The 13,336-nt window shown below is 48.1% G+C and overlaps 1 protein-coding gene across 3 annotated transcripts in view; it reads left to right on the top strand.

The window, feature by feature from the left end:
- Positions 1 to 10,974, top strand: part of BATF2 (basic leucine zipper ATF-like transcription factor 2) — a 34,378-nt gene extending 23,404 nt beyond the window's left edge. For 2 of the 3 annotated variants that reach the window (XM_064287824.1, XM_064287826.1), the window contains 2 exons: positions 1,389 to 1,493; positions 3,328 to 10,974. In XM_064287824.1, coding sequence (XP_064143894.1) covers positions 1,389 to 1,493; positions 3,328 to 3,972 — 750 coding nt within the window. In that variant the 3' untranslated portion in view covers positions 3,973 to 10,974. The remainder of the gene's footprint in view (positions 1 to 1,388; positions 1,494 to 3,327) is intronic. The other variant, XM_064287825.1, reaches the window with a different exon arrangement.
- Positions 10,975 to 13,336: the final 2,362 nt, after the last annotated feature.

Raw genomic sequence — 13,336 nt, forward strand, 5'->3', positions numbered from 1 at the left:
GTGCTGGAGGGTTCCTAGTGCTCAGGCATTAAGGAATGCCATCGGGAGCATCTAGTCCCAGCGTTGTACCCATGGGCTCTGTGACCTTGGGCTCCACACAGCCTCCCTCTGGGCCTCAGTGTCCTCTTGGAATGAAGGCTTTTTAACTCTTGTTTGCATATCCAGCCTCCACGTCAGGGCTTGGCATCTGTATACCAGCTCTCTCTTAACCCACCCATTCTTCTTTCACTGCCCTTACAAGAGTTTTCGCCCCCAAACCCCCTGGCCCTGGCTCCCAGGATGCAGGTGCTCAAGGCCCACCTCCTCATGGGATCTTTTCCGTCAGGCTCCAGCTCTTGCCCATCCTCCCCGCCACCCCCCCACCACCATGCTGTGTCTGGAACGGGCCTGCTGTGACCATGAGGAGCATACAGAGTCCTCACCTGGGTGGCAGGTTCTTGCCTGAGGTCCTTACACTCAGGACACACCCCTCACAGTGATCTGTGGGAGGAGCGCTGGGCTGTGGTGTCTCCAATGTTCCCTCTTAACTTGACCTTCCAGAACTCTGGCCATTTAGGTTAAATGTTGTGTCTAAATTTTATGAGCTGCAGAGTAGAGGAGGTCACAGCTGTCAACACTTAAGTTCTCTCTTTTATCAGATTGGGCTCTTCGTTCATTCATTCATGTTTGTTGCCGCCCCCTAAAATGTTAGCAACTTGAAGGCAGGGAGTTTTGCCTCTTGGTCACTGCTGTGTCCCTCTAGCTCAGTGTCTGGCATATAGTAGGTGCTCAATAAATATTTGTTAAGTGAGTGAATACCAGCTTTGGGTCTGACTGGGTACAGGGAAATGGAATCAGATGCCAGGCCTGTACACGTGGAGGTCATGGTCAGGGAAATCAACAGCTTGACTGGAAATACTAGCAGGGATGGCTGGTAACAACAGCAGCTGCTGTTTATTAACTGCCGGCTCTGGACCGCCCTGGGCCGAGTGCTCCATGTGCTCTGTCCCCTCTGCTCCCCAGCTCTGAGGATGGCTACAGCCCCTGGGTTTACAGGTGAGGTGGCTGGGGCTCAGAGCAGTGAGGGGCTTGCCGAGAGCCACATGGCTTGTAGGAGAGAATGTGGGATTGGAAGTCAGTGTGTCTGGGTTCGAATCCCAAGCCCCATGTGTTTAATTAAATCCACTTCCCCACCTGTTGTTGTCCCCACGTGCACTGTGAGGGGTACATGTGGGGGGCTGGCGTTACCATGAAGTGGATGCAGTCAGGAATGTCTACAATGGAGTGTGTGGGTGCCGAGGGAGCAGAGAGGGCTTCTGGGAGAAGGAGACCCTTGGGGTCTTCACTCAGGGGAAGGACAGGGCTTTACAAACAGCAGACCCCTGAGCCCTCTGCCTCATGCCCTGCAGGACCTTGAGGAGCATCAGAGGCAGCTGAAGAGGAAGCAGAAGAACCAGGCAGCCGCCCAGCGCAGCCGGCAGAGGCACACGGACAAGGCAGACGCCCTGCACCAGGTGGCGGCACCCTCCCTCTCCGCTCCTACCCCACTCACCTGACCCCACTGACCTAGGGGCCACCTCTTTCTTCTCCATCCCGCCTGTGTAGCTGTTTCCTAAACTGCTGCCTTTTCCCGGGTTACCTGAGTTTGGGAGTCGAGTACAAACCATGTGTCAGTTACACACTTGGCGATGGGGCCCTGCCTTCAAGGTGCCTCCAGTCTGGGAGGAGGGGAGACAGAAAGTGGAAGCACATAGGGAGAGCCCAGCGCAGTGAAGAGCATATCGGCTAAGACACTTGTTAAAATGCACATTCCTGGTTGCCTCTTGCCCAGAAGTCCCACCGCATGTGGCTGAGATGGGCCCCAGGAGCTGAGCTAGGATTAATCACTGTCAGGGCTCTGATGTGCGTGGTCAAGGCCATGCTATGAGAAACTCTGGATCCGGGTTAAGACCAGCTGGATAGGGTCCCAGGGGCAGCCTCACTGACTCCAAATTGCTTACTTCACTGAGCCTCGCTCTGCTGATCTGAAAAATGGGGCAATAATCCCTGCCCACAGACCAGACCCTTGTGGAGACTAAAGGAGGCAGAGGAGCCCTGTGGGGCCGTGGAGGTCTCCACCATACACTTGCTGCTTGACCTTGGACGGCAGCTGGCCACTCAGGGTTTCCCTTTTTCCTCCATCGAGGGAGGATACCACCAGGAGATGTAGAAATAAAAATTTTTTTGGCATTTTTTACCATTATTATTATCATAAATGGTTATTTGGAGCTGTGTGTAGGTTATTGCCCCCCATGGGTCCTCAAAAACCAAAAACCAAACCCAGTGCCATCGAGTCGATTCCTTAGGTTAGCAGCTGTAGCACTTACCCACTACACCACCAGGGTCTCCCGTGGGTCCTCAGAACCCAGCATTTGGTAGAATAGAATTTCATAAACGCTTATTCAGGGCTGCTGAGCTGTCAGCCTGTAAACAGGACCCCTGGGAACCCTTCCTCCCCGTGCTTTGACGGGTGCATTCTGGGCCCTGCAGAGCACCTGGCAGCGGCACTAAACAGGCCAGGGGTGTCTGGGCAGATTGACGCCTATACTGCATGTGAAGGTTAGCGTGGGGTGAGGGCTTAGGGGGGACAATGGGAGGTGGCCTGGTAGAGGAAACCGGAAATGTGTCCAGGAAGCAAGGTCCATTCCAGGAACAGGAAGTGAGGGGGAGCAAGGAGGAGCGGGAGTAAGAGAGCCTGTGCAGGCCTCAGGTCCCTCGCAGGAGGTTGGGCCCTAGCACTCGTGGGCACCATTACAGGGCTTAGTGTGTGATTAATGACACCGTCACTGTGCACTTTAGGAAGCGCCTCTGGCTGATATGAGGAGAATGGGGTGGTTTGGGGGCCAGTTAGGGAAAGGAGCCCTGGTGGTACAGTGATTAAGAGCACAGCTACTAACCGAAAGGTTGGCAGTTCGAACCCACCAGCTGCTCCACAGAGGAAATATGTGGCAGTCTGCTTCCCTAAAGATTACAGCCTTGGAAACCCTATGGGGCAGTTGACTCTGAATCAACTTGAAGGCAGTGGGTTGGGACCAGGACAGGCGATCCCAGGTGAGAGTGATGCCTGCTCAGGGAACTGGAGGTGGGAAGGGAGAGAGGGGCGGATGGGGCGGGTCCCACTAGGAGGTAGAATGGTGAGAGGTATTCGTGGAGGGGTGAGGAGGGAGCAGCCAGAGGGCTCAGCTTGGACATTCAGATGGGTTGTGGTATGGTCCCCTCTGAAGTCAAGGTCACTGGGGGTGGGGGCTTAGGATGGGCCCAGCTGCTGACCGACAACCCCCCTCCCGGCCCACCTGCTTCTCCCTCCAGCAGCACGAGTCGCTGGAAAAGCACAACCACACCCTCAGGAGGGAGATCCGGGCCTTGCAGTCTGAGCTGGCGTGGTGGGGCCAGATCCTGCACCTGCACGAGCGCCTGTGCCCGGTGGACGCCGCCTCCCTCTCAGCCCCGGGGCGCCCTGGGCCACACGGCTGCGTGGGGCAGCCCGACATCTTCCAGACCCCAGCTTCCCCGCCTCCGGCTCGGCACATCTCTCCAGCTCTGCAGCCTTACAAGCCCCCAGGCCTCCTTGCATCCCCTCTGCCCTCACCGTCTGTGGGCCCTGATGCAGTCCCTGTGCCTCCTGCCCAGTTATCCACCAGCCCTGTCCCACCTCCCTCCTCCGCTTGCTCCAGCCTGCTGGGGCCTTCCTTGGAGCTCAGCACCCTCCTGTCCAGCCCCCCAGCCCCGACTGCCCCTCTGCAGCCCCTTGGTTGGGAGCACCCCGCTGGAGGGAAGCCGGAGTCCTCACCCCACAGCCCTTTGGTGCCTCTAGGGCTTGCCAGGCCGCAGAGCGGGGAGTACACGCCAGCGTCTGCCTTCTCCACAGCAAATCGGCAAGGACTGGGTGTGGGTCTCAGGCCCTGCCCTCTCCCGGCCTTCCCTCTGCTCTCCTCTGCCCAAGTCCACTTCTAACCCTGCCCCTGGAGCCAGGCTGGCCCCTAATGGGCTCAGGAAGCAGCCTCCGCACATGGGTATCCTCTTGGTCGTCAGCTCCCCAGGATTTCACAGGGGAAAGCAGGGCTGTGGGACTGGCTGGTTGGGGTTGAACCCCTGCTGAGAATTTGCATGTCTGACAAGTTCCCATGAGTTGCTGGTGGTGCTGGTTAGGGACCAGTTCTGAGAACCCCTGGTAGAGCAGTGGTTCTCAAAATTTATTATACACAAGAATCACCTGGGGATCTTGTTAAACTGTAGATCCTGATTCAGTACATCTGGAGTGGAAATGCAAATTCTCAGCAGGGGTTTGAAGTGGAGCTAACCGATTGGAAGCCCTGGGGAAAAGCAAGCCTTTGAGCCTATTCCTTTGGCTGGGCTGCCACCCCGGCTATCTTATTTCAGCCTTACTGCCCAGCTGCAGAGTCCAGATTTTCACTCTAATTTTCCAGATAAGGAAACAGAGGCTGAGAGAAACCAGGTGACTTGTCCAAGGTCACACAACCTTTCTTGGGACCAGAAACACTGCCCTCTGCTCCCCCTTCTCCTGGAGGGATCCTGGCCCAGGTGCCCTGAAGGTTGAAGTCCTGGAAACTGAGGCCAGTGAAGGAGGTTTAAGTGTCGGTAGTGGGGAGGGGCTCTCTTCTCCAGCCCTGCAGTCCGGAACTGCTGAGCTGGGGGCCTGTCCAGAGTTCAAAGTTGGGCAGGGAGGGGCCAAGGAGGAGCCCAGGTGTGGACTCTTCTCTTCCCCCAGCAGAGCATTCTGTGCCAAGGGGGATCTTGCTGACTATGGGTTGGAGTGGGGAAAGGCCTGGAGCAGTCTCCCAGGAATTTCTTCTGGGTTAAGAGGGCTGAGTACCCATGGCCATGCCAAGAAGTCTGGGGGAGATCCTGCAAGATCAGCTCTTCAGGCTATTCCAGAACAGCTCCCTGCCCCAGGAAGGCTGTGGTGGTTGGGCTTCTGAGAACCCTTTGTGTCAGAACAAAAGGCAGGAGGAAAGAGTGAGGGAAGGGCAGGTGTCAGGTTGTTCTCAACCAAGCGCCAGGTTCACAGGCCTTTGTTTCGCCAGGCCTGTGTCTACTCCTGTACCCCCGCCCCGTCTTACCTCTTACCCTTGGACTCTCGGCAGTAACTCTCCCCTGCTGCTCCCAGCCTGGGCTGCCGGCAGGTGGAGGAAGAACAAGGGCTGCGACCAGGAGGGAACTCAGCTGTGAAGTCTGCTTAGAGAGGGGGGCTTCTCACTCAGGCTCCAGACGGGCACTCTCAGGGGGCTCGAGATGGAAAATCCCAGCTCTTTGCCTGGATTTTCACACACATGGAAGCAAGACACTATGTTAGTATTTAACACACTCCATGATGCCGAGCGCGAGCCTCAGCACATATGCTATGGGAAATAAATTAAAATGTTTTCCAATTTTTTTTGCTTTGGCCAGTTGTTGAAAGCTCTGGGTATATGCTATAAAGTTGAAACCAGAGAATCTTTGAAAGAAGAGGGAATAGTCTAGAATTTTAGGGGTAGGTAACCCCTCATGGAACCATTGAGGCCCAAAGATGGGATGAACTTGCCCAGGGTCCCACAAGGTTAGGTGTGGTAGTTGCAGAATTATGGCAGGTGGCAGAGCCGGTGTCACCAGCAGGTTCAGGGGGAGCAGACTGGTGGGAGGGGAGCTAAGAAGCCATTGATGAGTGAAGGGCTGGAACCCAAGACAAGAGTCGACATTAGGCACCTTGGACCAGGACTTCACAGAGGGTTGAAGATACCATGGTCTGGCTTGTGCCCATATACCCTAAAATATGCCAGGCACCATGTGAAGTGTTTCATTTGGATTAACTCAGTGGTGCCTCCAATAACTCTGTGAAGTAGATGTTGTTGTCACCCCCATAGTTCAGAAGGGGAAACTGAGGCCCAGAGGGGTTAAGAAACAAGCCCAAGGTCACATAGCTAGGAAATGGCTAGACTTGATTCAACAGTCAGGAGCACTTAACCACAGGCAATCCTGCCTTCTCTCTTGTACTCTCACTGTGGGACCTGGATGGAGGGGCTGGCACATGTTGATAGATATGACCCCAGCGGGTAAAACTCTAAGCTCAAAATAAATAAGAGGGGCAAGTGATTAAATAAATGTTGGTATGCTCATAGGAAGCTGTTAAGAATAAAGAATGCTTTGAGGCTGGGGACCGTAGTCTCGGGGGACATCTAGGTCAGTTGGCATAACATAGTTTGTAAAGAAAATGTTCTCCATCCTACTTTGGTGAGTAGCATCTGGGGTCTTAAAAGCTTGCAAGCGGCCTTCTAAGATACATCTATTAATCCCATCCTGTCTGAAGCAAAGGAGAACAAAGAAAACCAAAGACAAACAAGGAAAATATTACCCCAAAGGACTAAAGGACCACATGAACCACAGCCTCCACCAGCCTGAGTTCATAAGATCTAGATGGTGCCCAGCTACCACCAACCACTCTGACAGGGATCGTAATAGAGGGTCCCAGACAGAGCAGGAGAAAAACATAGAGCAAAATTCAAATTCACAAAAAAAGACCAGACTTACTGATCTGACAGAGACTGGAGGAACCTCCAAGATTAAGGCCCCTGGACACTTTGCTAACTCAGAACCGAAGCTACTCCCGAAGTTCACCTTTCAGCCAAGGTTAGATAGGCCTGAAAAATAAGCAATAACACTTGAGGAATGTGCTTCTTAGTTCAATCAAATATGCAAGACCAAATGGACAACTGCTGCCCAAAAGCAAGATGAGAAGGCAGGAAGGGACAGGAAAACTGAATGAATGAATGCGGGGAACCCAGGATGGAAAGGGGGAGGTGCTGTTACATTGCAGGAACTGCGACCAAAGTCACAAAACAATGTCACAAATTACACAAAACAATAAATTTTTGAATGAGAAACTAATTTGTGCTATAAGCTTTCACCTAAAGCACTATATATATGTATATGAAGAATGCTTTGAAGAATATTGAGGTGAGAGAACGCTTACACAGTATTAAGCAAAAAATAGAATGTGCAAAATTGTCGATATAGTTTGATATTATGTTGGTTAAAAATATCAACAGAATAAAAGGAGTAGGAAGAAATGTAGATTCTTGAGAAACGATACGTGTTAATATCTGTGAATCCCCAAATTTGTAAACACAGCCTCCACTATAGATAGGCCTTCCACATGACTGAAGAGATCCTAGAAATTTATACCTATTGCTGAGTAACAAATTACTCCAAAACGTAGCAGCTTAAACAACAACAAACATTTATTATCTCACAGTTTCAGTGGGTCAGGAAGCCAGAAGTTGAAGAAGATATTTCCACTCATATTCCACTGCCTAGAACAAAGTGTCTTGCCACGTCTAGCTGCAAGAGAGGCTGGGAAACAGTGTCTTAACTCTAGGTGGCCATGTACCCACCTTAAACACGAGCTTCTCCTACTGAGGAAGGTACTGGGGGACAATTAGTGGTATCTATTTTTTTTTTTTTATGACTCTGATGCACCTTTCTTGATTTTAAACGATGTTCTGTTCGAACAACTGACTCTTAGTCTATGTACAGGTTCCTCATGAGCACAATTAAGTGTTCTGAAATTCCTGTTCTTCGCAATTGTCATGGATTGAATTGCGTCCTCCAAAAATATGTGTATCAATTTGGCTAGGCCATGATTCCCAGTATTGTGTGATTGTCCATCATTTTGTCATCTGATATGATTTTCCTATGTGTTATAAATGCTACATCTGTGATGTTAATTAGGTGGGATAGGTGGCAGTTATGTTAACGAGGCAGGACTCAATCTACAAGATTGGATTGTGTCTTGAGCCAATTTCTTTTGAAATACAAAAGAGAGAAGTGAGCAGAGAGACAGGGGGACCTCATAGAACCAAGAAAGAATGCCAGGATCAGAGCACGACCTTTGGACCCAGGGTTTCTGCACTGAGAAGCTCCTAGTCCAAGGGAAGATTGATGACAAGGACCTTCCTCCAGAGTCAACAGAGAAAGCCTTCTCCTGGAGGTGATGCCCTGAATTTGGACTTCTAGCCTCCTAGACTGTGAGAGAATAATCTTCTGTTAAAGCCATCTCAATTGTGGTGTTTCTGTTATATCAGCATTAGATGACCAAGAAATCGAAAGACGCTTTGCACTGGGAAAACCTGCTGCAAAAGGCCTCTTCAAAGTGTTGAAAAGCAAAGATGTCGCCTTGAACACTAAGGTGTGCTTGACCCAAGCCATGGTGTTTTCAATTGCCTCATATGTGTGCAAAACCTGGACAATGAATAAGGAAGACCAAAGAAGAATTAGCGCCTTTGAATTGTGGTGTTGGTGAAGAATATTGAATATACCATGGACTGTCAAAAGAATGAATAAATATGTCTTGGAAAAAGTGCAGCCAGAATGCTCCTTAGAAGCAAGGATGGCGAGACTGTATCTCACATACTTTGGACATGTTATCAGGAGAGCTCAATTCCTGGAGAAGGACATCGTGCTTGGTAAAGTAGAAAACAAACAAACAAACCCGTTGCCATCAAGTCGATACTGAGAAGCTCCTAGATCAGGAGAAGGTTGATGACAAGGACCTTTCCCCAGAGCTGACAGAGAGAGAGAGCCTTCCCCTGGAGCTGGCACCCTGAATTCAGACTTCTAGCCTCCTAGACTGTGAGAGAATACATTTCTCTTTGTTAAAGCCATCCACTTGTGGTATTTCTGTTACAGCAGCACCAGATGACTAAGACACTTCCTCACTCCTGAATGCCCAGAATCTATCCTTCCTCTTCAAATGCTTCTGCCTTCAGGAAACCTTCTATGCTATGATCCTCCAAGGTAGAAATGATCTCCCTCTCCTCAGGGTCCTCATCACACCCTACCTGTGCCTTTCACCAGCATCTATCATTTCCCTTCTTGTTTGACTGTGCTTTCCTATCTTCTCATCTTTCTCAGTGACAGCACCCAGTCTGGCATGTCGTGGGTACTTTTAAATAGCCTATGCAATGGGCGACATTACTGACTAATTAGAAAGCGTGGGTTCAAGTTCCAGCTCCACTACCTCCTGGCTCAATTTATTCAAGGTTCGGTTTTCTCATCTAGAAAATGGGGATTAAAAAATGTACCCATCTACTATCCATCTCTGAGCATGTATGTGAATATACATATAATGCATATGTACAGAGGGGCCCTGGTGGAGCTGTGGTTAAGAGCTCAGCTGCTAACCAAAAGATCAGGGTTTGAATCCACCAGCTGCTCCTTGGAAACCTTATGGGGCAGTTCTTCTCTGTCCTATAGGGTCACTGTGAGTTGGAACCGACTCGACAGCCATGGGGATATATGTACAGAAGAGCCTTGAAAGAAAGTCCTGGCAATCTACTTCCAAAAAATCAGCCATTGAAAACCCTATGGAGCACAATTCTACTGACACACATGGGATTACCATGAGTCAGAATTCACTTGACAGCAACTGGCTTCTGGTATATAACATAGATATGTATGTTATATAGCTGTGTGTAACATATAGGACATCATGCTTGGTAAAGTAGAGGGTCAGCAAAAAACAATAAGACCTTCAACGAGATGATTGACACAGTGGGTGCAACAATGGACTCAAGCAGAACACCTATTGTGGGGATGGTGCAGGACTGGGCAGTGTTTCGTTCTGTTGTACACAGGGTCTCTGTGAGTTGGAACTGACTCAACAGCACCTAACAAGAACAACAACAACTATTTTATGTATAATAGAAAAGCATATGTTCACCAAAAGACACGGATGAGAATGTTTATATCAGCAATATTCAGAATAGTAGAAAACTGGAAACAACCCAAATTCCCATCAACAGTAGAATAAATAAACTGTGGAACATGTCGCACAGTGGAATGCTATACAGCAACGGGAATAAACAAACTACGACTCTCCGGGACAATATGAGAACACCTCACCAACATAATATCGGGCTACAGGAGCCAGGCACAAAAGAAGAGACGACCTGTGTGATTTCATTTTAATAAAATTCAAAACTAGTCTATCATATCACGGAAACCATGATGATGGTTGCACAAGACGGGGCAATGTAATTAATGTCACTGAATTGTACATGTAAGCATGATTGAATTGGTAAATGTTTTGTTATACATATTTCTCACCAAAAAAAAAGAAAAAAGAAAAAGGCAGCGGAGGGGGAGAGGGAAGAGAGGCAAGGCGGGACAAGAGAGGGAAGGGTTGAAGCTCACACAGGCAGGTGGAGGCCCTGGGGAGAAGGCTGAGCAGTGAGACCACAATGCTGGTCAGCAGGGGGGGTGTTTGCTCTTGCATTGAAAGTGGCGCTCCGTGTTGTGCTGCAATGGAGTCCCATCTGTAATCCCCAGGCCTTGCTAAAAGTCTTCTCTGCCCTCCCCCACAAAAGAAGTATGCTTGATTTCTCCTATACCAAACAGTAACCCATTAACCCATTGCTGTTGTGTCAATTCCGACTCATAGCAACACTATAGGACAGAGTAGAAGTTCCCCATAGGGTTTCCAAGGCTGTCGTCTTTACAGGAGCAGACTGCCACATCTTTCTCCTGCGGAGCGGTTCTTGGATTCAAACCACCAACCTTTCGGTTAGCAGCTGAGCCTTTAACCACTACACCACCGGGGCTCCTTATACTAAATAATAGAATGATGAATTTTGCCATTTCTTGTGTCTGTAATAAAATTGTAAATAGAAAATCTTCGAACTTAATAATGCCTATAGTAGATCATGCAGGTTAGTATAAAATTTAACTCTCTTTGAAAGAAAAAAAAAAGGTCAAGGTAGTGGTTATGGTTGGGAGACAGCACCTGCGAGGGGACTCCGGGCCCTTCTGGGATGCCGATAACGTTCTGTTCCTTGATTTGTGTGGCGTGAACATTCAGTGAGCTGTACGTTTAGGATCTGTGCTCTTTTCTATATGTTTAAAGTACTTCAGTAAAAAAAAAAAAAGGCTTCACGTAAGAAGCATATCACAGCCTCTGGCACATGGTAGTGTTGTTGGGTGCCGTCAAGGGTTTTCTCAACTGTAATCTTTAAGGAAGCAGATCACCAGGTCTTTCTCCCATGGAGCCGCTGGGCTAGCAGCCTAGTGCTTAGCCATTTGTACCACCAAAGTTCCTCAGCACGTAGTAAGTGCTCAATAAATGTCAGCAATAAAAAACAGTGAAAGAGCCCATCTTGACCCCTTATGAAAACCATTAACAATCAGAACCATGGACAGATCAGAGCATGTGCTGGGGGAAACCAAACCAAACCCCACTGCCATTCCGACTCATAGTGACCAAACCAAACCCCACTGCCATTCCGACTCATAGTGACCCTTTAGCACAGAGTAGAACTGCCCCACAGAGTTTCCAAGGAGTGCCTGGTGGATTAGAACTGCTGACCATTTGGTCAGCAGCCGTAGCACTTAACCGCTACACCACCAGGGTTTGTGCTGGGAAGGCTGGAGGAAAAGGGAGATCTCTGGTCTAACGTGGAGGACTCTAGGCTGGAGAGAACCTGAACTCTTTTCCTCTGAATTAATGGTTCGGTGCCGTCTGATGCATTCCCACCCTGCAGGAAGGAGACTGCTCCTTGGGGATCATGAATGTCTGTGTGTGTTCATGTGGAATTTCATTCCATTTTAAAAGGTCTGCTGCCCCCTTGTTTTTCTAAGCCAGAGATTGCTGAAATCTCCCAAGAGTGGCCAGTCCTGGATCTAGCATATCCAGGAGCTTGCTCAGGCCTTTGCAGGCTTTTCTCACTGTCTTGGGCTTCTGTTTAAGTGAAAAGAGGGGACAGGGAAGAGACTCCAGGCAGGGTAAAAATACCTATAATGAACTTCAGGGAGAAAGGCACTTTTTTTATCAATTTAATAAGCTGCTTTGTATGGTAGTAAGTTCCCTGTCTCTGGGAGTATCCACACAGAAGCTGCAAAACTACCCGTCAGGATATTGCAAGGAGGACTCCTTCAATATGGAAGACCTGCCCAGGTGACTGCCAAGGGCACTCCAGGCCTAAAATTCTATTATTTAATTCAACACAAAATTTCCTTGAAGGCATGATCTGCTTCTCTCTGTCTTTGGTCTGCCCTTGACAGTACTTTTCCTCTTTCCTAATGATTAAAATATTTCATGCTCAACAGGAAATTTGAAAAGCAGGAAAACAAATTACCCATACCATTGAATACTAAAAATCCATCGCCATTGAGTCATTTCCAACTCATGGCGACCCCATGTGTGTCAGAAAAGAATTGTGCTCCACAGGGTTTTCAATGACTGATTTTTTAGAAGTAGATCACCAGGCCTTTTTTTTTTTTTTTTGAGATGCCTCTGGGTGTTTTTGAACCTCCAACCTTTTGGTTAGCAGCTACCACTCCTACTCAGCAATATGGGTATTGATACACAAAAGCAACTTCGATGGATCCCAAAGGCTTTATGCTGAGTGAAACAAAAAAGCCAGTCTCAAAGATCACATACTGTGTAATTCTCCTTGTATTGTCAAAATGGCAAAATGATGGAGATGGAGGAAAAATTAGTGGGTACCAGGGGTTTGGAATGGTGGGGGGCAAGTAGGTGTCACTCTAAAGAGGTGGCCTGCTGAAGATCTTTGTGGTGATGATTACAAGAATGTACACATGTAATAAAATGACATAGAACTATATACACACTTTATGATAATCTCCTGGTTAGGATATTGTACTATAAATCAAAACCAAACCCAACGCCATTGAGTCAATTCTGACTCATAGCAATCCTATTGTATTAGAAATAATATATATAGTATATACATATACTTTATACAGTACAATATATATTTAGATTGTACTATAGTTATTTTTTTATATAGTTATGTAAAATGTAACTATTGAGGGGAAGGGTACATGAGACCTTTCTGTACTATCTTTATAACTTCCTATAAATCTTTAATTATTAAAAAATTTTTTAAAAAAGTATGGTAATCTCCACTGTTAACATTTTGGCATATTTCCTGTAAATTTTTTCTCCACACAGGATCATATTATGTATAAATTTTTATTCTGTTTTTTTTTTTCTCAGTAGAGTGTCAAAGACATTTTCCATGTTATTAACTACTCCTCAAAACAATCACTTTAATGGTTGTGTGACAGTCCATTCTGGTGGCTGTATTAATCATTTACTTAACCACCCATTTCCTCTTGAACCACTGTAAAAATGGTGGCGAGGGGGCATCTAACCTCCTTATCTAACTTCACAAGGGGGGAGAATCAAGATCAATAGCCCAAGGCTGATTTGTATGAGGCGGAGGTCAGACATACGTCTTCTCGCCAGCCTTTTTAGCAATTCTGACTCCAACTGTCCCTCCCACGGCACTCTCTATTTCTCTGC

This window comes from Loxodonta africana, chromosome 7 (assembly GCF_030014295.1).
Source record: "Loxodonta africana isolate mLoxAfr1 chromosome 7, mLoxAfr1.hap2, whole genome shotgun sequence".
Lineage (NCBI taxonomy): Eukaryota > Metazoa > Chordata > Mammalia > Proboscidea > Elephantidae > Loxodonta > Loxodonta africana.